The 26,724-nt window shown below is 42.2% G+C and overlaps 1 protein-coding gene across 1 annotated transcript in view; it reads right to left on the bottom strand.

The window, feature by feature from the left end:
* vegfc (vascular endothelial growth factor c) overlaps positions 1 to 26,724 on the bottom strand; it is a 116,138-nt gene that overhangs the window by 43,065 nt on the left and 46,349 nt on the right. The window contains exons 2-3 of the mRNA XM_030724644.1: positions 25,720 to 25,963; positions 24,420 to 24,610 (exon numbers count right to left, since the gene is read on the bottom strand). Coding sequence (XP_030580504.1) covers positions 24,420 to 24,610; positions 25,720 to 25,963 — 435 coding nt within the window. The remainder of the gene's footprint in view (positions 1 to 24,419; positions 24,611 to 25,719; positions 25,964 to 26,724) is intronic.

The raw sequence follows: 26,724 nt of genomic DNA, 5'->3' as shown, positions 1-26,724 counted from the left end.
AAGAATCGTTGGCTGCCCTCTTCCCTCCCTGATGGACATCTACACCTCCCACTGCATAAGCAGAGCCAGGAACATCATCAAGGACAGCTCACACCCTGGCTTTGACCTGTTTGACCTGCTGCCCTCTGGCAGGCGCTACAGGAGCATCAAAGCCAGAACAAACAGACTCAGGAACAGTTTCTTCACCAGAGCAATCACCACCCTGAACTCACACACTCACCCACTGTAACTGTGCAACACCCACATCTCTGTGCAATATTATATCAGTCATACTGAACAATATCTATCACTCCTATATTGTGTAATATCCAGTATTCATTCACTAGTGCAATATTCATTCACCAAGTGCAATATTCATCATCTTCATTTTTATATGTATGCACTTATTTACTTTTCTTACAATGTACAGATGCACCAATGTAGGTATGTATGTATATATTTTTATACATTCTATTTTTTGTATATTTTATACATTGTTTATTTTCTGTATATTTCTTGATTATACTAGACTATAATATTTTTATTTTTTATTTTAGAGAATTTGATTTTCTATTGCATGGCACTGAACAGGAGTGGCCCTCCTATCTCATTGTACATCCTGTATAATGACAATAAAAGGCATTCTATTCTATTCTATTCTATTCTATTCTATTCTATTCTATTCCAACAGAATAATGTCACAAAACTCAAATCAGCTCACACACAACAGACATGGAGGTACACAAGGTTCCGTGCTGAGACCTTTATTTATTACATTATACGTTCTTCCATTGGGTAATATTATTAGAAAACACTGCATACATTTTCATTGCTATGGAGAGCCCAGCTATATCTAAATTTATCTATGAAACCAGGTGACACAAATCATTTAGTTAACCTACCTGCATGTCTTAAAGACATAAAGACCTGGATGTACCCTAGTTTCCTACTTTTAAAGTCAGACAAGCCTTAGGTTCTTGTACTCGGCCCCACAAATCTTAGAAACATGGTGTCAAACCAGATACTTACTCTGGATGGCATTACTTTGGCCTCCAGTAACACTATGAGAAATCTTGGAGTCATTTTTGACCAGGATATGTCCTTCAATGCACATATTAAACAAATATGTAGGACTGATTTTTTGCTGTGCCACATTAGAAACATCCTTTCTCAGAGTGATGCTGAAAAGCTCATTCATGCATTTATTACTTCTAGGCTGGACTATTGTAATTCATTATTATCAGGCTGTCCTAAAAGCTCCCTGAAAAGCCTTCAGCTGATCCAAAATGCTGCAGCTAGAGTACTGACAGGGACTAGAAAGAGAGAGCAGATTTCTCCCATATTGGCTTCTCTTCATTGGCTCCCTGTTAAATCTAGAATAGAATTTAAAATCCTTCTCCTCACATATGTCTTAAGTCATTAGGCCCCGTCATATCTTATAGATCGCATAGTCCCATATTGTCACACAAAAGCACTTTGCTCACCACAGGTTTACTTGTGGTTCATAGAGTTTCCAGCTGCCAGCTTGGATTCCAGAGACAGACCAAGATCAAGCTTATGATCAAGCTTATAGTTAGGGCTGGATCAGGTGGCCCTGAACAAATGCTTAGTTATGCTGCTATAGACTGCTGGGGGCTTCCCATGATGCATTGACCATTTCTTCTTCAATCAACACCTCATCACTCTCTCATTCCCACTTTACTCTGACAGCAAATCACAACATTTGATGATTACTGCCACCACACCTGAAGGACCTTTCAGATTTTTTGGAAACTTCTGAGGGTCAGTAACCTTCCTGTCTTAAACGGTAAGCTCCAGTTTTTCTGTACTTGTTTTTGTTGTTGTTGTTGTTTTTTTGTCATAAATATGAAAACTACACATTAAGAAGACATGAATTTTCAACTGACAAGGCCAAACTGTTAACTGTAAATGATTAAAGGCAACAACCTCATGAAACACTTTTCTGTTGAGTGCAAATCTGCTGCTAACAGTAACTTTGAAATATCAGAAATTCAAAACATATTTTGCTTTGTTATTCAATTTAAATCACTATATATCAGTATATGTGCTATTTCATTGAGGGTAGAAATGAGTAGGTGTGTCCAGTCTTTGAGTGGTACTGCATTTCCATCACCATATCCCTAATCTTTTCTGAACTTCCTTTGATTGTGGCATTGTGTAATGCTGGGCGAGGCACTTCAGCCAACTTCACTTCACTAAACAGTCAATTTAACTCGTGTTTGGATTCAATGGGACTGTCAGGCTTCGGTGAGCATTCTGCTAGAGCAATAAATACTTTTCCACGAGTTGGATAACATTTCAGATTCAGTGACAACTTAGAAGGGACAGTTACAGAATCTTTTGCCAAGGTCAATGCACAAAGTTGCAATGTGACTGTGAGATGACAAAAGCGATAATATAGCTGCTCACTTTAAGATTCATTGGCCTGAATAGGTGATAATTCTGCTACACTTTGAAATGGGATCTGCCCTGATTGTTCATTGTTTGAAAGCTCAAAGTCTGGGGAAGGGTGTAGAAAATTTTAAGATAACACTGCCACAACTAGTGCAGCAGAAGCAATACCTTCTTATTTTGCATTGTGAGTGCATAAAAATCAAAATGAGGCTTTCTATGAAGGAAAAACATTTTGGTCTTTAAGTTTTTGGAGTGGATTTTAATCCAGTCAACTGATGTGCAGAATTTCAGATTTAATTCAAGGGTTTAACAAAAATTTTGCATTTTTATACATAGTTCCCTATTTTCAGAGGCTCAAATTAACTGGACAAACTAACATAATTTTGAATATAAGGATCATTTTTACTTGATGAAACAATTCTTTGGACTCGGTGACTGACTGAAGTCTAGAGCCCATGGACATTACTAAATGCTGTGTTTCCTCCCTGGAGATCCTCTGTTAGGCCTCTACTCTTGCTGCCTTCAGTTTTCTGGCAGTTTCCACTCTGGCCTTACTCTCCCTGAATGTAACCAGTGGTTTGTTATCAAACCTCTGTATTTACATTTATAAAAACACTTCTTGATTGTAAGAAACACTCAGATATCAAGTTAAATTTCATGTCTATTTAATGGACAATGTCAAAAACTGTGTAAACAAATACATCTGAAAGCATTAATAATGTTCTTCTATAATAAATCGCACTTTAAATGCTGCTTAACTGTGCGGCAGTTATGGCATCACGCATTATGAACACTGCAAGTTTCACGCCAAACATAAATTGATGTTAAATACAGGGAAATGCATTACTGCAAACAATATTTACACATCCATCTATTTTCTTCCACTTATTCGAGGCCGGGTTGCGGGGCCACAGCCTGAGCAGTGAAGCCCAAACCTCCCTCTCCCCCAGCCTCCTCCTCCAGCTTTGACTGATTCAGACTTCAGCACTCGGTCTTTGTGGAGTTATGATGTAACCTATGTAAGTGGCCAATGTTGTTCCTGCGTTTATACCTGTGCAGATGCATTATGTGTTTTAATTCACTTTTTGCTGTGTCCTGGGGTTTTTTTATACATGCGGTGCTGGCCGACAGAAACATAAAATGCTGAGACTTTTTCCCTCCTGGGTTGTACTCTTTTTTTTTTTTAAAGGTGCAAATTCATCTGTCCCTGTAGTTTTTTTGCTTCTTTGTACAAACTTGGGGGGAAGTAGACAGAAATGAAGGAAACGACTGTTCCCAGGAGGTGTGCTTCAGGTTACACTGCAAAAATACCTAACTATATTAGGCCTAACAAAAATATCAGGCCAAGATTACAGAGTTATGGCATTTTTCTTAAACGATGTCAGGGCTGCAGCGCCATCTGGTGGCAGATGGCTGTATAACATTTAAGACAAACATTTACGGTACTGGGCATCAATAAAAATCTTAACAGTTAGGCTAACCGACTCTTACGTCTGGTATTGATTAGTGACAATAGTGACAAATAGTCGACTAGCTGCGCACATCCCTAATTAGGACCTCACCAAACAAGTCACAGACCTTGAAAAATGTTCAAGCATATGCAAAGCATATTACATAGTCTTCTGGCATAAAGCTTTTACCACATCACAAGGTGACACACCAACTGACATTACTATTGCTGGGCTCCTTTGCTTATGGGGAAAAAATGATACAAACGATGTATTTAATAAAGCATATGCAAGGTAACAAAAAGTAACTCAGCTAACAGCAACAAAACCAGAGCACACTGGAAGAATGAAAGAAGAAATGAAACTAGGTGTTGAATGACAAGAATTAAAATACATGACAGCACAGGTGCTGAGACAAATCCTTCTACAGAAAACCTCCAGACAGGCTTAAAGATACTTAGAGTCAGTCAAAGAATAAATTATGTAGCTTAACACAACTTCTATTAGTTGCTGAGTGTTGAGCAGCTCAATGCCAGCTGCTTCGAGAAACTGCCAAAGCAAATCATCTCACTGAAATTTTCAGGGTGACCAAACTAACCACAAAATGCTGATAGCAAAAACAGCCACATCTGACTCCTAACCTTTTCATATGTCAACTGGAGGACGAATTATTTTCAATCACTTTCATAAAGTCATTAGAATTCAAGTGAACTGTAAATTGTCTGTTTAATGAACCATAGTTTGAACTACATATTCTGTAGCCAATGTAAATATCCAAACTCTTGTCAGTAGTATGAGACTATAGCCAAAAACAGCAATAAGAAAAACTATCGATGAAAGAACATCTTGTTCTTTCTTCAAAACGACCAATGTCTCTGCTTCCACATGATAGCCTCTCAGCATCAACCTTGAGCCCTTCTCTCAGCTGAAAGGTAGAACAGTTAGACTATCTTGAATAAGACTTAAAGAAGTCTTTTAAAGATATTTTTCCCTAGCAACAACAAAATAAAGTTTCTGCAAAGTTCAACAGCAATATAAAAGCATTTTTAGACACTGACTCATTTTTTGTTTACCTGTAATTTTTGAAGTATTTTTTAAAGTCTGTAATTTGACTTTTGCTTTGCTTTGAAGTATTTTATTTAGCTATATGTTAAAATTGCATCCATTAATGAGTTAAAAAAAAAACAAGCAGGAAAAAAGTGAACTACATGACACACCTGAAACTACTGCGGTGAATGATGGGCAGGAGAACAAATTGGTGATACAATCACCAGAAAGATGGAGATGGACAAGTACCAGTACCAGCTGAAAGTAAAATCAAATTCTGCTGAAGCTGAACAGAAGGGAAATAACGTCAACCCTTTGCCATATTTAAGGGAACAATACAAATATAATATTTATATAGCGCCAAATCACAGTGGCCTCAAGGTGCTTTATATTGTAAAGTAAAAACCCTACAATAATACAGAGAAACAACAATCAAACAACTCCCTATGCAACATGTATGGAACGCAAGATGATGTTGTTGGTCTTTGGAGCTGCTCTGTGGGTTTACTCTGACTGTTCTCACCATCCTTCACCTCTGCCTATCTGAAATTTTTCTTGGCCTGCCACTTCAGGCCTTAACTAGAACTGTGCCTGTGGTCTTCATTTCCTCACTATGTTCCTCACAGTGGAAACTGACAGCTGAAATCTCTGAGAGAGCTTTTTGGATCCTTCCCCTAAACCATGATGTTCAACAGTCTTTGTATTGAGCTCGTCTGAGAGTTGTTTTGAGGCTCCCATGTTGCCACGTTTCAGAGAAGATGCAAAGAGGAGAAACACTTGTAATTGGCCACCTTAACCCTTTCTCATAATTGGATTCACCTCTGTAACTCCGCCATTGATGATGCCAAGCCCGTATGAGAAAGGAGGAGGGTTGGGCGTGGGGCTAGCGACCCCACCCTGGAAAATCCAAACTGCTACGGAAACGGCAAGACGAAACCAACGAGACCGACTAACACGCGACGAAGGCGGCCATCCCATGATGACGGCATTGGAACAAAACCACCAGGTCATCCAACACCCGATGCATGGCCAACCATTCAGCACGAAGGAACTAACAAGAATTGGAACGTGGAACGTGAGGACATTGTACCAGTGTGGCAAATTGGCGCAGCTGCTCAAAGAATTTCAAAAGTATCGGATGGACACCCTGGGAATCTGCAAAATGCGATGGACAGGAAATGGACGGATGGTCAGTGAGGGCAAGATGATCATCTACTCGGGCCACGACACCGAACACGCTTGTGGCATTGGCATCATTATGTCCAAAGAGGCGGCGGCGGCGCTTATCGCCTGGAAACCCATCAGTGACCGCATCATCTGAGCCCGAATTCAAACAAGCCAAACGAAGATTATCATCGTCCAAACCTATGCTCCGATCGAAGATGCCAATGACGATGCCTTTCACGATCAACTTCAAATGGCACTGGATGAAATCCCTCGACACGATCTTATTCTGCTGATGGGAGACTTGTGGGTCGGCAACACGTACTTTGACGACAAGCTTATCCACAAGAAAACGTGGCGATCGCCTGACGGAGAAACCTTCAACGAAATCGACTTCATCTGCATTTCCAATCGGTGGAAATCGTCGCTACTGGACGTGCGGACCCGCAGAGTAGCAGACATCGGCACCGACCACTTCCTCCTTAGCAGAAAATTTCGACTTCGGTTGAAGAAACAACAACTGCTAACAACGTGACCCCGCCCGTTTGCAGTGGACAAGCTCAAAGACCGAGTTGCGAAATCGGTTCGAAGCCCTTGCGCAAGCGCCAACCCTAGAAGAAAGGTGGCTAGGGCTCAAGAGCGCCACCATCGAATGAAGAGGTCATTGGCAGGAGAAGAGGATTGTACAAGGAGCGATGGATCCAGGACCGCACATGGAGGTTGATTGACGATCAATCACAACAGCGGAGACTTTTGTGGCGATCAAGCTCCTGAAGAACAACAAAGCGCCAGGGCTGGACATGGTGTCAGCAGAAATGCTGAAGCACGGGACAGCGCCTTGTCAAGGAAGTGACGGATCTTCTAAACCTCTGCTGGCGCACGGCGGAGGTCCCCGAGGATTGGCAGAAAGGAGTGATGGTGAAACTCCCCAAGAAAGGCAACCTGGCGGACTGCAACAACTGGAGAGGAATTACCCTCCTCTCAGTCCCAGGCAAGGTGTTCAGCATCGTTCTTCTACGACGGCTCCAGGACATGGTGGACGAAATGCTCAGAGAGGAGCAGGCAGGCTTCCGATGTGGCAGATCATGAGCGGAGCAGATCTTCGTCCTGCGGACCATCATCGAGCAAAGCCTGGAGTACCAACAGTGGCTGATGATCAGTTTCGTGGATTTCAATAAGGCGTTTGACAGCGTTCATCGGGATTCGCTCTGGAAGATCGCAAGGTTGTATGGATCGCTGCATACAGATCGCTGCGTCCGAACAGAACAAAGAACAATGGAATTTTTTCGCCATTGAGACCGGTGTGCGACAGGGGTGCATCCTCTCCCCCTTCCTGTTCCTCTTAACAATCAACTTCGTACTTTGGAAGACAATGGGCGGTGTCGGATTTGGGATCCCATGGTGCGAGCCAACCCAACTCACAGATTTGGACTTTGCTGACGACATCGCTCTCCTCGGGGCTAGTACCAAGAGCATACAAGAGATGACAACAAGCCTCAATGGAGGAGCTTCTAAGGTCTGCCTTCAGATCAGCATTGACAAGACCAAGGTCATGCGGGTCGGATATGCAGCAGCGGACCCTCCCATCACCATCAGGCAGTCACGAAATGAGGAGGTGCAAAAGTTCACCTATCTTGGCAGCACTATCACCAGCAACGGCGACGCGGACCATAACGTTGCGTGCCGAATCGGGAAAGCAGGGGCCGTATTTCAGCAACTGAGGCCGATCTGGACAACCCAGACCATCTCCACCGCGATTAAGATCCACCTCCTTAACACCATCGTTGTCCCGACGGCCATATACGCATTTGAAACGTGGAAGACGAACGCCAAGATTGCGAGATGGATAAACATGGCGCAACAGCGGTGGCTGTGATGAATCATACCGGGACCGCCCCCTCAACGATGTCGTGACTGAGCGCCGCCTCAGATTTGCTGGACACGTCCTGAGGCAAAAGCATCCACGCCTCCCTAAGATCGCCATCACATGGACGCCTGAGCGGGGCAAGAGGAAACAGGGCCGACCCCGAATCACGTGGCGCTGCACCTTCCTTCAAGATCTACGGGCCCTGGACATTGGCTGTAGCCAGCAATTGATCCCGATGGAGACAATTTGCCGCCCAATGCGCCGAATGGCGCAGGAGGACCTAAGTCTAAGTAAGTCTAAGTAAAGATTCACCTGTGTATGTAGGTCAAGGGTCAATGAGCTTACAAAACAAATTTTATGTTCCAATAATTAAAGCTAAAGGTATTCAAAGCCCAAACTTTTGCATACCACTGTAAATCAATATGTTGATCAATTATTAAATCATTTCCTAACAGGGACTTAGAAGAGAGAGACTTAATGTTTAATAATCCACACTTAATTGTTTTACTCTTTGGGGAGTAAATCCAATATTTTAAATATTTAAGATTGTGGGATAGGATTATATTCAGTGACAACAGAAGACCCACAGAAGTCCTGACAAAGTTGACTGAATACAACAGCAGGAATTATATGCGCAATCTTTGGTTTAAGAAATACAAAACAGGCTTATATCAGCTCATTTTTCATAGTTGGAACTTATGCCAGAGCATTTTTACCTAAAAGAAAAAACACTTCTGAGATCTAAAGTATTTGCAGTACTGGCACCATCATAAATGTAATGTAATGTAAGATCATGGTAAGCAGTGTCCATTTTTTTTTCTTTAGAGCCAAGAAAATCATACCTCCTGGATTTACTTTATACTTGAACAAATCTACCTGCCAAAGAAACCACAGAATTATTATGTAGTGAGGAATTGTGGACTTTTTCCAATCACTCTGTCGTGAATCCCACATCAATCCAGTGATCAGGCATTTCCTGGGATGCATGTAGGTTACTGTCTAGTTGGCTATTTTTGTGACTGTAAAAGATGAAAAGCCAGTTAATTAGCACTCTGCATTTTGTACTACAGGTAGTGAGTCCTTATTGTATGTTCAAGGCAGCCACCATGAAATCAATTCACAAAGTTTTATAGAACAAAATCTACATGAAACAAAACTCTTGCCGCTAATAACTCCAACCCATGGACTCTCCTCCTAATCCAGTGAACTGAAATGGCAGCTAATCTTGTATTTAAGTCATCACTGCTTATTTAATTATTTGAGAGAATACAGTAGTATTTCCACAGAAGAGCATCACCTTAACCCACATTGTTTCCTTTCAAAACTAAATAGTGTGAACCTCAAAAAATCAATAACACAACGTGTTATACATTCTCATCATCAGCTTAGCTGTGCAAGGATTGTCTGCAGTGTTACTGTGGTATGTCCTCATGGTGTATTAATGTTTTCACTTGGCTCCTGGTCCAGCTGCTAGAGGACGTCACACTGCGCGATCTTCCTCTTCAGGAATCTTTATAGAAAACACGTGCTCTACTCTGTACAGTACATCGTCCAAGATTTTGTGAAACACTGGCCTGGGTCAACAGCAAGCAGCAGCAATTACTTTACACCAAAGTAAACATTAGCATCTCACCCCGAGACATCATCAAACTACTGCTTGCATGCCTCCCCTCTTACATGCAGAACATCATCAGTTTGTGTACTGAATGTGTTTTAGTTTAACAGTGCTGCTGAATAACGGAGCAAGTCACTGTGCGTGTGTCCCATATGTATGGTTTGCTGATGTCTTCTAGCTACCATGAGAAATAATCACCTATTTCTATAAGAAGTATGAACAATTAAAATAACAGGACCCAAACATTACATCATCAGATACAGATTAGGTTATTCTCAGGAGTTTGAAAATTTCCAAATGTCTTCTGCGGCCCCCAGCTACTCTGGACGTCATTCTGATAAGATGGAGGAAATGAGATACACAGGTGCATTCATTGCCCTCAATGGTGAAATACACAACAGAAAAATTTGTGCTCTGCATAACACGACACGACCACCTTTGTTTCTTAACACAACCTGAACCCTCTTAGGCAAGCGTTCTTTAAGGAGAAGTTCTCGAGCTTCTTGAAGAAAATTCCAAAGTCTTTGTTAGCTACTGGCTACTTTTTGTCCTGTCATCTGTCAAGATAATTCCACACTGCTTCAATGATGATGAGATCCAGGATCTGGGGAGGCAAACCCATGACTGACAGTGTTCCACTGGTATGCTTTTAATGTACTGGCACAGACAAGATCCCCATCATGCAGCAGCAACCCACAACAGAGTCTCCATCATGTTTTACAGATGGCTGGAGAATTTTTCATTCATTACTCCATCAGACCTGAGATGAGATGAGATGAGATGAGAAATCCCTTAGTTAGTCCCACGATGGTGAAATTCAGTGCAGCAGCAGCAAAGGTATTGTACAGAGGATAAACACTAACTAGGATACAATAAAATAAAATCGTATAAGTAGAAAGTAGAATGATAAAAAAAAAAAAAAAAAAAAAAAAATCAGTATACACAATATGTACCAGTATAAATAATAGAGATAGAGAGCAGACAGATAGTGGACCAGTGGTCACCTGACTAACTCCACGGCCTTTGGAAGAATATGTTTATCTTATCCTTGAAGGTTTTGCACCAGTATGTACAGGAGAGTGAGTAGATGTCACCATGTCCGTCCTGTTATTAATCTGGATAAAACTGCCTTGTCATGATTAGTGAAACCTCAGAGCAGGAATGCTTTTTTTTTTTACAGAGCCTTTTATCGCTGATGGTAGAAATCTGAGTCATGAGAGCCAGCCACTGGATGGCCCGGTGACGAAGGCCAAACCACAGCTCACCGTATCTGTTTTGCTTGTAGATAGTGGCGGTATAAAATTTTAGGGTTAGCCTAGAATCTTGTTGGGGAGGGGGGGTCACAGCCAGCTGCTGGGATGGCCTGTGTCTGCCTGAACCAAGAGTCCACATGTACATGTATATGTACTTGTGGATATACATGTGATATCTTCTGACTCTTTAATATACTAAATATTTTAATTTTAAACTACCGTATTTTCCGGACTTTAAGTCGCACTTTTTTTCATAGTTTGGTCGGGGATGTGACCTATACTCCGGAACGACTTATATGTGAAATTATTAACAGATTAACCAAAATACTCCAGCCACTTGACATCTCCGTGAACCAGAGCGTTAAGGCAGTCTTGTGTAACCTGTGGGAGCAGTGGATGATGGATGGAGAGCACGGCCTCACGGCGACTGGGAGAATGCTCCACCCAACTTTCCTGGAAGTCATTGGATGGATCAACAAAACATGGGCTTCAGTGACAACCGAAACCATCCTGTCAGGATTCAGAAAGGCCGGAAAAATTGGAACTAACAACGAGTCTGATGAAAGCGACACAGAAGAGGAAGCGGCACTTCGTCTACCTACGGAGTTGTTTAGAAGTGACACCGAGGATGAAGGATTCATTGGATTGATGGTTTGGTGAACTTGTTAGCATGTTCTTTATGCTATGGTTATCTGAATAACTGTTAATGTTGCGTTTACACACCAGACACGTACTCAGTGCGTTGTGCGTCATGTAGCTGAATGTGTTACGTTAGCATACCGTAGGCATAACCAAGTTCGGCCTGTTTTTTAATCCATTATTATTTTAAATTTCAAGATGGAATGTCTGCTCTGGGTCTCGGATTCTATCAAATAACCCCCGCCCACAAAAAATTATTATTTTTTTTTTAAATGCGACTTATATTTGTTTTTTTCTTCTTTATTATGCATTTTTTGGCTGGTGCAACTTATTTTCTGCAGCGACTTATAGTCCAAAAAATACGGTAAAGAGTTTTAGATGTCTTCCTTCTCAAATTAAAAAAAAAAAACTATCAAGCTCCACAAAGCTGTCACATGAGCCTCTTTCCCACCAACAGGGTTCTGGAGCCGGTGCCTTTATTTGAACCGTTAGGTGGGTTTTCCACCGCAGAAGCACTCGGTGCTCGGCCGAAAAACAGGTTCAACTCCGGCCCCGCAAACTAGCAGGTCTCGAACCACGAACGTGTGATGAAAGCGGCAGAAGGGCGTGACTCTGCCGTCTCAACATCAAGTTTTCTACCATATTACATGTGTATTACAGGAGAAAAGAGAAGCAATTTTCACGGCTGTGAATTAGGTTGGGCTCTAAGGCTGAACTTGCTGCTTTGTGTCAGTTCATATCACAGATAAAAGGACACAAAGTGCATACTTGTCATCTTGCTCTGCTGGTGCTTTCAGCACTGCTGGTATTTGTTTTGACTCTTTGGCTCCAGTTGATCTTTCAGAGTTAACTTCAATAGTTACTTCCTCCAAACCAGCAACATGTTTGTTAGATCCCATTCCTATTAGACTGTTCAAACAAGTCTTTCCATTTATTGATGCTTCTATCTTAAAAATGATCAATCAGTCTTTATTGGTTGGCTATGTACCACAGACCTTCAAGGTGGCTGTAATTAAAGCGCTACTTAAAAAGCCATCAGTGACCCAGCTGTCTTAGCTAATTATAGGCCAATCTCCAACCTTCCTTTTCTCTCAAAGATCCTTGAAAGAGTAGTTGTAAAACAGCTAACTGATCATCTGCAGAGGAACGGTTTATTTGAAGAGTTTCAGTCAGGTTTCAGAATTCATCACAGTACAGAAACAGCATTAGTGAAGGTTACAAATGATCTTCTTAGAGCCTCTGACAGTGGACTCATCTCTGTGCTTGTCCTGTTGGACCTCAGTGCAGCTTTTGATACTGTTGACCATAACATTTTATTACAGAGATTAGAGCTTGCTATAGGTATTAAAGGTACTGCACTGCAGTGGTTTGAATCATATTTATCTAACAGACTCCAATTTGTTCATGTAAATGGGGAGTCTTCTTCACACACTAAGGTTAATTATGGAGTTCCACAGGGTTCTGTGCTAGGACCAATTCTATTTACATTATACATGCTTCCCTTAGGCAGTATTATTAGAAAGCATTGCATCAATTTTCATTGTTATGCAGATGATACTCAGCTTTACCTATCAATGAAGCCAGATGACACACATCAATTAATTAAACTGCAGGAATGTCTTAAAGATATTAAGGCCTGGATGACCTTTAATTTCCTGCTTCTAAATTCAGATAAAACTGAAATTCTTGTTCTCGGCCCCACACATCTTAGAAACATGGTGTCAAACAGATACTTACTCTGGATGGCATTACTTTGGCCTCCAGTAACACTGTAAGAAATCTTGGAGTCATTTTTGACCAGGATATGTCCTTCAATGCACATATTAAACAAATATGTAGGACTGCTTTTTTGCATTTGTGCAATATTTCTAAAATTAGAAACATCCTTTCTCAGAGTGATGCTGAAAAGCTAATTCATGCATTTATTACTTCTAGGCTGGACTATTGTAATTCATTATTATCAGGCTGTCCTAAAAGCTCCCTGAAAAGCCTTCAGCTGATCCAAAATGCTGCAGCTAGAGTACTGACAGGGACTAGAAAGAGAGAGCAGATTTCTCCCATACTGGCTTCTCTTCATTGGCTCCCTGTTAAATCTAGAATAGAATTTAAAATCCTTCTCCTCACATACAAGGTCTTGAATAATCAGGCCCCATCTTATCTCAAAGACCTCATAGTACCATATCACCCCAACAGAGCACTTCTCTCTCAGACTGCTGGCTTACTTGTGGTTCCTAGGATACTTAAGAGTAGAATGGGAGGCAGAGCCTTCAGCTTTCAGGCCCCTCTTCTGTGGAACCAGCTTCCAGCTTGGATTCGGGAGACAGACACCCTCTCTATTTTTAAGATTAGGCTTAAAACTTTCCTTTATGATAAAGCTTATAGTTAGGGCTGGATCAGGTGACCCTGAACCATCCCTTAGTTATGCTGCTATAGGCCTAGTCTGCTGGGGGGTTCACATAATGCACTGTTTCTTTTCATTCACCTTATTTACTTTGTTTATACTCCACTCTGCATTTAATCATTAATTGATATTAATCTCTGGCTCTCTTCCACAGCATGTCTTTCTCTCCCCTCAGCCCAACCGGTCACAGCAGATTACCCCCCCTCCCTGAGCCTGGTTCTGCTGGAGGTTTCTTCCTGTTAAAGGGAGTTTTTCCTTTCCACTGTCACCAAGTGCTGCTCATAGGGGGTCGTTTAGACTGTTGGGTTTTCTCTGTATTATTGTAGGGTCTTTACCCACAATACAAAGCGCCTTGAGGTGACTGTTTGTTGTGATTTGGCGCTATATAAATAAAAATAATCTCTGTCTGTGTTTCCCTCTGTGCTGCACACAGATGCTGCAGTAGTTTGGTTTGGACCCTAAAACGTATTTGCAGTACAAGAAAGGAGAGCGTGTTCTCCCACGTTTGTGCGCTTCGGCTTCCGTGTCCAGACGAGGACCCGCCCACACTCATATGTAAAGGAGCGGTTCACAGAAACGTAGTGGGAACACCGGCCCGTTCTTAAGAGTTTCGCCGGTTGATTGAAACCAGCACCAGCACTGGCACGAGCACCGGCTCCTCAGCGGTGGGAAAGTAGCACGTGTCACACATGGGGTGGGAGTTCCATTTGACAACACGGAGCACAGCCTTGTTATCATCCTCCTCTCCGTCACCACCTCCACAGTGTCCAGGGAGCAGCTCGGGATAGAAGTGACCTTCTCGATGAGCCCATTGAGTCTCTTCGTGTCAGCAGCAGCAGTACTGCTCACCACACTGTATAAAAGGACTGATGCCACCACAGAGTGATAAAATGTTTTCAGGAGTGCCCCCTGCACTCCAAAGGACCTCAGTTTCCTGAGCAGGTAGAGTCTGCTCTGACCTTATAAAGTGCAGTTGTGTTGTCTGACCAGTCCAGGTTATTGTTCCAGTGAACACCCAGGTACTTATAAGATGTAACCCTATCAATGTTCATTCCCAGAATATTCACCGGTGTGGGGAAAGTGTGCTTGTGCCTACAGAAATCCACTGCCACCTTGTTTTCCTCTTTTTCCTGCATTAATCTGGAGGTGGCTCCTTTGGCAGCAGTCAGAGGATCCCTGTATCAGCTCTCTGTATTCTTTGTGGGTGAATGGTAGGAGAAGTCAGCGGTGTATATGGTGAAGAGGAACGGGGCTAGGCCCTTTCCCTGTGGGACCCCCATGCTGCAGACAGCCATTTCCGACACACAGCCACGTGATCTCACAGTTAGTGAGGTAGTCCAGGATCCAGGATGTTAGGTGGGGGCTTCTCCAGTGTTTTCCAGCTTGTTCCACAGAAGTGTTTTTCCTCTTTCTTAAGGACATAACTTTCAGATACTGTTCATCTGCTGTAGATAGTTATTAATTAGTTATTATTTATATTCGTTTTTTTAGGCCCAATACTTTTTGTGTTGCTTTGCTTTTTTGTTTTTGTTTTAGTTTTTTTCTTCAATTGTCCATTAAATTGTTTAAGGACAATCTACAAACCATGCTGGAGTATGCCAAGTTTTTGGCTAATAGCTTTATAGGAATCATCTTATTGGTATTAAAGTACTATTCTGTGCTTTTCAAACTGTATTATCTTTGGCATTTTAACTTGATTCAACTAAAGAAATGGGAACAAATTATGTGTTTATGCAACAAAGTACCCAAAGATGTGATTTAAATTTGGTTCTCTGCTAACTTGTCTGTTTCAGTATGTGTAGACACAACACTGTTTCATCCCTGAAATCAGGCGCCTTTTTCATGCTTGAACCACTCACAGGTCAGTTTTAAGTGGCTTAACAAACAAACAAAAGAAAACAATCTGAAAATGGTCAGGTACAGGGACTGGACTGAAAATGAGTGAAGCAAGTAATGAATCAAAGAGTTTAACCCTTTAACAAGCCGGGATTTTTTTGGCAAAAACGCCTAAAAATGTAATAAAACTTTTAAGTTAAAGCTGTTCCTAAACTCTTAGGACTATGTGACAAAGCTTGGGCATTTTATAAAGGTAACATTCTGTATTTTTTACCACAAAAGTAAGATTTACTCTAAGTGTTACTATCAGAAAGTTATACTCTTTGGAACAGACAGATTTGAAGATTAAATTTGGATAACCCTGAAATATGCAAAAACTTTTGAATGCTTCGTCCTACAGACATCAGTGAGGGCTCTAATGAAAGCTTACACTTAGAGGAATTAGAATATAGAGCCAAAGCAACTCTTCCTGTTTTAGAAATTCATATTTTATCATAAAAAACAATAAAGAGTAAACTAAACGTGTGCATTATAAAAAGTACTCCAAACCAGTGCTCTAGTCAACAAACATTTGAATAAACACAAATATTTTTAACTATTTACATATTTATTGGCACATTATTATTTTACATGTTGTTTTCTCTGTGCCAGTCATTGTAGCAGTCACAGTTTGCAACAAAACACAAGGCCGTGTTGCATTTTGCACGCTTGACTGGAGTTTTTTCATGGCACTTATCCTTTTTCTGTTCTTTTCTTTGTGTTTTGGCATTGTTTTGAACTAAAAACCCATCAAAACAGCAATAGCACACAGAAAACAACTTTTATGCATGAGCGCACAGAAATCCTGTGATGACTAAACTCTCTTAGGCACGGTCCTCTCTTCACAAAACACAACAAAACCCACACAAACTACACATTGGCATGTTCAGAACTTCATTGGCTAAACGTCTGTAGCATCATTTTTATTCTGTGAGCTGAGTGTCCCAGTTGGTCAAGTTAGGTGTCAATCAAAGCCTAAGACTCTGGACAGTCATTTTGAACAAAAATGGTTCGTGTTAGCAGTAAATCCGAGCTTCTACAGGAGGTAAAGTCGGCAAAAAAGTGTCTTTACTTTTTTCAGGAAAAGTTTAGGCTCTGTTTTTGGTGCCCTTGTGAATGCGACTCGTGTTTTTGACCTCATGGATGTATTGGATTATATTCACTGGACTGTTATGGACAGAATGATGCCAAATTTGTGGGGAATTATCAAGATTTGGACTCGAGACAGCCTTCAAAGGTAGGGAACGTCAAATTACTAGTTTCGGGTATTAGTTTAAAATACCCTGTGGTGTATATCCTGTGATTGTTGTACCTGAGAATGGCATATATGGTTGGAAAGAGGAGAGCCGTAGCTTTCTTTTGATGTGTCGCATGTGTGTGTTTGCCAGGCAGGGACAGAGAAATTTGGCTGTAGAGTCAGAAAACTGCAGGATGGGCCGTAGGATTGTTAATTAAAAGATATTGAGAAAACCTGGAGAACTGTTTTTTTTTTTTTTTTACATTTTTGGCCACAGCGGCTTTAATCAGCAGTGGAGAGAGACAGGAAATGGGGGAAAGATACAGGGGAAGACACGCGGGCAAATTGGCGACGGGCCGGAACTCGAACCCGCACCGCAACGCGGCATATGTATGTGGTCGCCGGCTTTACCACTAAGCCACCCAGACGCCCAAACCTGGAGAACTGTTGCTCAGGAGAACTGGAGAAAAATTACGACAGTCTGGCTCTTTGGAAGTGAAATGTACAGAAACGGGGTGGGTCAAGGCTTTTGCACAGTGCTATATATTCAAATCTTAAAATAAATGTCACAATAAATGCTTTCTTTGGTTATATTTGGTTCATAATATATCCAACAGCATGAAGACAGAAGCAACAAGATAAAAAGCATCACAAAATTATATTCACAGTGTTTCAGCAGCAGCTGTTTCACCTGCAGTCTGTGCACACGCAGCAAGCGCAAAAAGGCGGAGCCGTTACCGAGACGGTGAGCTCAGGTGGAGCGAAAGGAATGAATGGATGAATTATTAATACAAAACAAGCATTTCTAATCAGATCACTCGATTAATCAACGGAATAATCCATAGTTGCAACCCTATTTTGCTGTACTGCTTTCACTACACTGTATGAATAATCTCCATCTCATGTAACATTTAGTTGATGAGGACTGCCAGAGTCTGGCTGGCTCAGAGGCTGGTACTCGCACACCTTGCAGTTGTATTTTATGTTAAAATGTTAAAATATTAATAGTATTAATTTTGAAAGAGGAATTCTTATTTTTTAGACCAGTTTTAATTTTGTTCTACTTTACATTAAAAAGAGTTCATGCAAACCAACCCATTTGTGGTTTTATTCACTAACCCAATGAGAATCAATAAGGGAATCAAGAAGGAATCGAATCGATAAGTGATATTGACAATGGAATCAAAATTGCTAAATTCTTATCAATTCCCATCCCTAATAATAAATATAAACTACTTCTGTAACTGGCATTATATTAAAAACTAACTTGCCCAAGATTTTTAGTAGATGCATCTGTGGCATTATCTGAAAACCATGGGTCAAATCATTCGAGGTATCACATTAAAAATTTTTCAGAAACTTGACCATTGGCCTTGATCTTGATGGTGATGATGATGATGATGATGATACTTTATTGATCCCACAATGGGGAAATTATAGTTAACAGAACACCCATCCAAGAAAAGACAAACAACCAGACAAACATAGTGAGATAAATGTCTGCGGCCTTGCTGCCATCACTGAGCGGCGCTGCCGTTACAAGATAAAAGGAAGACAAAATGAACACAATGGGATAGGTGAGGATAAAAAAGCATCTCATATTTTGCCTCATAAAGGGGGCACAGCATGAGGTTAAAAAACTCTGCATAGTAAGCACATATAGCAAATAGCATGGGAACACTAGGGTGGGTAAAGGTGGTGGATGGGAGGAAGCCAGCGGAGGCAAGGGGTTTAGGCTACTGTGGCTGACTCAACTCCCCCCTGAGCTAACAGTTCCTGATAAGAGATGAAATGTTCATCAGCAGCTTGGTCTGGGAATATCAGTTCACACAGGTCAGAAAACAGGACAGTGGGGGGTAGAGCATCTGTTTATAAAACATCCAGGAGAAGAATGAGATAACTAGCTATCCACGGCCGTCAGGGAGCCAAATTTCAGATTCTACAATTGTTTTGGTCCAAGCTGTCACTGATTAATTTGTTGACAGCCTTTAGTCTTTCTGGCACCTCTCAATGGCAAAAAATCTAATCATCCAAATTTCTTGATTTGTTCCTTCGCTTTGCAGAAACAGATATGTGGCATGGCATGACCGCCCCCCTCCCCCCAACACATTGCGATCGCTGCAGCAGCGCTGCCCCGCCCCCTTCTCCTCTCAGCCGGGGGTGCGGGTCGAATGAAGCAGTTATGGCGTGAGAGCGAGACAGTCAGCTGGGTTCATTCACTCATGCCTGTACAGTTTTGGCGTGGTTACGGCCAACAGTAACAAAACCGCGACTTTTGCTGGCAGTCTCTCGCCAAACCTTTCTTCCTCACTGACACTGCCATATCAAGATTAACGCAGAAGTGTATGTACTAATATTGAAAACTTTTGCAAGATCTCACAAAACTGCCTCTTTTTTTTTTCCTCCCATGATTTTTTTTTCCCCGTGTTCCTTGCAGGGTTCCGTATAGAATTAATCTGTGCATCTAATAAAATTAGATGCACACAACTGATAGAACACAAAGCACAGTTCATTTATAATACTGTAAATATGGTCATTAATTCACAGTATTTGTGTGAACCTGAATCCTGATGAAAAAAAAACACAAATACGAATCAAGACGGTTCAGACAAATGTTGGTGGATGGCGCAGTGTTGCCAGATTGGGCAGCTTGTGAACACATTGGGCTGGAAAATTATATAGATATATCTATATAATTGTAATATTTTATAGATATATAATTTTACAATAAAAGCTTTCTAAAAACCTACCAAATATGTTGAAAACAACTCAACCAAAGCTGTGTATATTTAAATATATGTCACACCTGGTGCTATTAACGTGAGTTTCAATGGAGGTTTTGTTGTGTTGGTCTGGCAACTGTCAGTCAGATCTGACAACCCTGGGGATGGGCGGTGGTTATAACCTATTCCGCTTCAGTGCGAATTACGGCAGATGGAAAGGAAAAGGTCAAAGCCATCAGGTGCGCAGTTTAGGAAAAGAATAAGAGGAGAACCAAGCAAAGATAAAGGTAAGCAGAAGCTGTGTAATATTTCAGTTTCTTCCATGTCTGTCAGACCATGGCAGAAAGCTACATACACCACACAGCAGGCGCTCATTACCCCCCAAGTGGAGTAGTGTGGTAGGTGCTACTGCAGCGATCGCTGGGGGGGGGCGCCAGCGGGGATGCTCGCCCAGGGCGCCAAACAGGCTAGGACCGCCACTGCACATCCTCAGGCACGTCATCTTCTACCCTCCACAGGAATCCATAATGTAGCCAGCTGGGTATGTCAATCAGATAAGAGGGTTCTCCTTTCCCCAATCTCCTCATGGTGAAAATTTCATCAATCAATGAACTTGAGGTCAAGGTGGCTGAGATTCAAACTCTTCTGAGATTTTTAGTAGATGCAGCTATGGTATCATTTACAGCATCCTAGGTCACATTGTTCTAGAGTTATTGTGCTCACAAGATTTTCAGAAAACTTGGTGTATGATCTTGACCTTGAGGACAAGGTCACCAAGATTTGAACGTACCCAGGATCTTTATGAGCTGCATCTCTAATATGAATTTGCACATCCTAGGTGACATTGTTCTTGAGTTTTCATGCTCACAAAGTTTAAAGTGTGCTGTCTGCCCAACCACCCGGCGGGGTGAAAACAATACCCCATCAGTCTTTTTAGGAGAGCTGGGCAGGGCCATAGAAAGTTTTTAATCTATCAGCAGGAGAGCATCTACTCCTGTGTGTGAGGAGGAATATAATGAGCACTACCTGATCCCTACAAAATGACCTCCAGCAGCCACTGGTGTGAATGTCTCTGACCAAACAATCAGAAACAGACTTCATGACGGTGGTCTGAGGACCCGATGTCCTCTAGTGGGCACTGTGCTCACTGCCCAGCACCGTGGACCCTGATTGGCATTTAGCATAGAATACCATGCCAAGCATAGCCTTGGCAAGTCCACCACTGGTGCCCTGTGCTTTTCACAGTTGAGAGCAGGTTCACCCTGAGCACATGTGACAGACATGAAAGGGTCTGGAGAAGCCGTGGAGAACGTTATGCTGCCTGTAACATCATTCAGTGTGACTAGTTTGGTGGTGAGTCAGTGATGGTCTGGGAGGCATATCCATAGAGGAACACACACACCTCTACAGGCTCAGCAACAACACCCTGACTGCCATCAGGTATCAGGATGAAGTCCTTGGGTGTCGAAAGTGGGGGGCAGATGGTCTTTGATGTGCTGGAGAACCAGCCTCTCAAAGCACTTCATGATTACCGGTGTGAGGGCCACAGGGCGGTAATCATTTAGGCTGGTGACAGATGACCTTTTGGGCACGGGGATGATTGTGGCTGTTTTTAGGCAGGGGGGGATGACTGCTTGGGCCAGGGAGAGGTTGAAAATCCTGGTGAGAATCAGGGTGAGCTGGTGGGCACACGCTCTGATCACCTTGCCAGGTACTCCGTCTGGTCCGGTAGCCTTCCTGGGGTTCACTGCCAGGAGCACGCGCCTTACCTCATGCTCCTGGACAGTGAGTGGGGTGCAGCCTGGTGGGGGGGGCAGGACTGGAGCAGATGGGTGGTCCTGAGGCATCTCAAAGCGAGCAAAGAAACAGTTAAGTTCCTCTGCTAGTGACACACTCAGGTCTCCTGCAGTCACATCACAGCCTCTGAAGTTTGTGATGTTCTGAATGCCCTGCCACACCTCCCGTGTGTTATTGCTGGACAGATGGGACTCTATTCTCCTCCTGTAGTCCTGTATTACTGCTGTGTGGGCGGGATGTCTCGCTTCTCCTCCTAATTAAGGACACAGGATATAAGGAGGCAGGATAGGAGGCGGTGCTGGAGAGAGAAGAGAGTGTCAAGAGCAGTTTGCACAACAGTGTTGCTCATGCGGATGGTTTGTTACTCCAGCTGTGGAGAGTGACCTGTCTGTGGGCTGTCCACAGATGTGCTGCGGGGTTCAGGAGGATTGGGTTTTTTGCTTTAGCTGACTGTGAGTTTGGTGTGCGTCTTTTCCCCTGTCAAGCCAGGTGGTGTCTCCTGTTTGGAGATGATTTTGTGTTTTTCTTTTTTTTCTTGTAAATAAACATTATTTATTTTATTGATGATTTTGTTTTCTTGGTTTGATTTCCTGATCGTACGTTGCCCCCTTGTCCCATAGGCCCACGGGGCGTAACAGCAAGCACAGTGGTAAGACATTTCTCGTAGTTCAGGGGTGCCCAAACTTGCGGCCCATGGGCCGCTTCCGGCCCCGCCCACTTCCGGTCCGCGACTTGATGTCAAAAATAACATACAGTTTTGCCCTTTAAGTTACTTTTTTGACATTTCGCCTTCCTCTCCAATTACGTGGGTTAAGCGAATTATAGAAATTATAGAAATATAGAATATAGAATTATAGAAATTCTCCAAATCCTTTAGGTTTCTTGGCTGCACTTGGAAACTAGAAGCTTCAGCTCCCTCTACAGATATTCTTCAGTGTCCTGGCTGAGGGAAGGCGGTTCTGTAGAGGATTTTACGGTACATGGCCCCATCCATTTGCCCCTCAGTGTGGTGAAGTCGTTCTGTATCCTTAGCAGAAAAACAGCCTCGAAGCATATTTCCACCTCTGTGCTGAGCTGTGGGGATGGTGCTCTTTGGGTCACGCTCATCATTTCGATTCTTCCAAACACAGCAGGTCAAATGATGCTGAAGAGCTCGACCACAGCACTTTCTCCCAAACCTTCTCTGAATCATTTCAGTGTTCACTGGCAAATTTAAGACAAGCTTGTACATGTGGCTTCTTGAGCAGGGGTCCTTGTGAGTGCTGCAAGATTTCAACCCATTACAGTGTAGTGTGTCACCAATGGTGTCCTTGGTGACTGTGATCCTAGCTGCCTTCAGATCATTAACCCCTTAACTGGCAAGGGCCCGGTGACGGGCCGTTTGTAGTCCCTTTTATATGGCAGGCTAGACCCTCCCATTTTTATTGACACGTCATTCGGCCAATCATGTAACTGGCTGCACCAAATCACCTGACAAAGCTACGTGACGCCCTCTGAGTATTATTGGCTCTGGGAAACCCATTTCTTAACATGATTGGCCGAATGAGGTGTCAGTCAAAATGGGCGGGTCTAGCCTGCCATATAAATGCACTTCATTCGGCCGGCGGACCAGACGCAGCCAGTTAATAGGCTATGAAATGGGTTGTTCAGAGCCAATAATAACCAGAGGGTGTTATGTAGTTTTTGTCAGGTGATTTTTTTGCTGCCAGTTAAGGGGTTAACAAGCTCCTCCCATGTAGTTTTGGGCTAATCCACCATCTTTATTATAATCATCTTCTTCCCATAAAGCAGAATTTTGCAGGGAGCTCCAGACCAAGGGTAACAGATTAATTGTGATTATATATTGATGGTCATTTTAGATTTCTTCCATTTCCAAATAATCACACCAACACCATCACTTTCGCACCAAGCTTCTTGCTCATGGGTCTTTTCCAGCCTCGTGCAGGTCTACAATCGTGTCCCTGAAGTCCGTTGACAGCTCTTTGGTCTTGCCCATGATGGTGGAGAGGTTGGAATAGATGCTATGGATCCTGTGGACAGGTGGGTTTTATACAACTAAGATCAGGAGTATCTGTAATTGATTGCAATGTGTGCCACATGCACAGAGCCTGTCTGTGAGAGTCACAGTTATGGCTGGATTGCAGGGGATCAAATACTTATTTCATTCAATGACAGGCAAATCAATTTATAACTTTTATGTATTGTGTTGTGTGTTTATGTTGTGCTTTTTCTGGATTTTTGGTTGATATTGTGTCTATCTGCATTAAAATGAAATTAGATGGCAAATGGACTGGTTCTAATATAGCACTCTTTTACTCTACTTTGAGCACTCAAAGTGCTTTATACTTTGGCTTGCAGACGGGAGCAGCCAGGAATCATACCAGCAACCTTCTGATCAGTAGGTGACCTGCTCTACCTCCTGAGCCACAGCCACCCCTCCACCTGCCAACCACCTTAGCCTGGAACAAACCCCGTCTTTTCTCACAGATACCACCAGTTACCCAAATCCACTCATTTAGTGTTCAATAATAAACCTTTTAAACTGCTGTCAGTGCACCAAGTCTGTCTAGTGAGTCCAACCTCTGAGTTAGCCCTTTAACAGCAGCAGTCGCTGTAGATACACCTGTTACCTGCCCTTACTTGTAGTGAACAGCTGACTGACACCGAGCGCCTCACCGCTGATCAAACGCATTTTGAATTACTGTAATTACACAATCGTTTGTCCTATTGGAAAAATGCAAATGGTTTCTGAAAGCTGAGAAATTGCTCTTCACACCCAACATTAGGTTATTATGGTAATGGTTGCTGGAAGTCCACGAATGGCGGCATTTTTGAAGGTAATGAGCCAGCCGGCAGGCTCATGGTAAATAACATGTGCCATTTGTAGACATAATAATAGTGATTATCAATAAAAATAGAAAAAGTAGTTTAAAAGATGAAATTAAAACAATGTGCTTACAGTTTTGCTGAGGTAACCAGTGGAGATATTCCTGCATTGTTTGTCCTCAGAATGGCAGCATCCTCCACATCTGTAGACTGACACACATGGCGGCTTATAGAAGACGTTGGTAGGAGCACCAAACTCCCTTCCCACATCAACACACACTTCTCTGGGAGCACACTGAGTCTTCCTCCACTCTGACTCTATACCTGCACACAGAGAGATCATCAGACCACCGCTGCAGTGATGTGCTGTTCTTCCTAATCTAGTATTTATTATGTATATGTAGGCATAAACATGTCAGCAAGATAGCCTCAAAGCACGTAGTTTAGTGCTGTTTGAGCCATGCAGCTCTTGCAGCAGCGTAGCAGATTAGTGCTTTTACTGCATTTATGACTTGGATGTCAATTACCAGTCAGGGACCTTTACATGCAGCTCTTTTGAAACTAGATAAGCTGATTCACTCAGCCAATGCAGAATATTCACTTTCACCTTCAAAAACTACTAGATTGTTTTTTAGGTATGTTTTGTGTCATTATTCACATGTACAGTGAAGTGCTGTTCCTGAACCTGAACAGAAAGCATAGCTCTAAACACTGTTATTCACTGAGCTGAATAGTGTGAAAGGCTATTTCTTTAGCATGTAAAAAGTACTGTAATCATCTGGAGCCTTTTTGTGCTTCAAGCTCAATAGTACATTTATTTTTCTTAACATGGACTAAAAAGCATTTTAAGCGCTCAGTTATAGTAGAAAAAGTGCTAAATAAGTATATAAGTACCAGTGTGTTTACCATTTACCACTGAACTGTTATAACACACATTAAGAAATATCTACACACCCTTAAACTGCTTCATTTGTGAAGATATTATGAAAGAAATAACCCACATTTAACCCTGAAACTGCTTTTGCGTCAAATGTCCAAACATGTGAACATTGGGGACTGCGTATAAGAATGGCAGTAACTCTGGTTAGTAAAATACTTTCAACCCTTGAAGCTGAGACAGTCTGCACTTCAAATGCATTTGAACTGTTTCTTTCCCATCTATGGTAGAGGTGCACAAATCCAAAATAGTGAAAACTGTCACTGTAAAAAAATTCTGATGCTTCTCTGAGAATGAGCTGCTCATCACCAGCCGTAAAGGTCCACCTGTTCAATCTGAATGAAGTACTTAATGTTCACTAAAGCCTGACTATAGCATCTCTCACTGATCCAGAACCAAAGAACACGGCAATAATCTAATGTCACTCTCTTTATGAAATTGGAACAATTAATAAGAAGACTTTGAAGAAAGAACAGAAGACAAAGTGCAAACATACTTTTCAAGATATCCAAGTTGAGGTAGGCAGCAGCAAATGTTGGCGCCTCTGTATCAACCAGCGGCCTGAGTGGACGAGCCTGTGACCGCTGGGAGAGTTTGAAGGACGAAGAGGCAGCAGCAGCAGAGAGTTTGGAACTGCACTTCAGCGCAGCCCAGTACGAAGGGTAGATGAGACCCATCAGCTCATCAACACTGGAGGCTAAACGCAACCTCTGTTCCATGTCTGGCTTAGGTGGAGAGTCCTAAAAGAGACAAATGGCACCTTAAATCATTACATATTTTCTAATATTCAAATCTGACAGGGACAGAGGTAAAGAACTGATAAAACAGTTTTTCAATGAGGTAACAGTCAAGGCCCAGGTCTAATGTCAAGTCAACAAAGTTCAGGATTACAGTATGCATCATTGATCCAGTCTGATGGAGAATATCTTGAATAGATTAAGGCAGCAGCAAAACATTTTTCATCCACCTAAAAAAAGCCTATGTTAATTAAAAAAAAACAACAACTGGAGAAGTGAAGCCTCTATATGCATCTATGCTCTCTTCAAAGCTACCAGAGTCCTTTAGGATAAGGCTAAGCATAAGGATTCTTTGTCATTTCTATAACAAAAACATTTAAGAAGTACAATAAATAGAAAACATAGGAAAAAATGATTAAAAATTCATAATAAAAATAATGAAAAACACAAACATCACACCTCACATGCTGCATCCAACACTGCACATAATCCCATTCATATTTAAAAGAGCAGCATTCTCTTATTTACACGTTTGTATTCAGTACAATAACTGCTTTTGGATAAATTGCTCTTCAGTCCATTTGTTCTGGCTTTTGTCCTGCCTGAGGGCAGCAGCTCAGACAGGCAGTGTCCTGTTTTGTCCTTCGGGAACATCCAGCCTCATACAGTTCTTCTAGGGTTGAGAGAGAGCAACCAACAGTTTTGTGGGCCAAGGGGATGACCCTCTGGAGCTTGTTCTTCTCTGCCGCTGTGCAGCTACTGTA

The sequence above is a fragment of the Archocentrus centrarchus genome, unplaced genomic scaffold (genome assembly GCF_007364275.1).
Source record: "Archocentrus centrarchus isolate MPI-CPG fArcCen1 unplaced genomic scaffold, fArcCen1 scaffold_38_ctg1, whole genome shotgun sequence".
NCBI lineage: Eukaryota > Metazoa > Chordata > Actinopteri > Cichliformes > Cichlidae > Archocentrus > Archocentrus centrarchus.
Note: the sequence above shows the minus strand (reverse complement) of the source record. Positions and strands in the feature narration are given on the sequence as shown.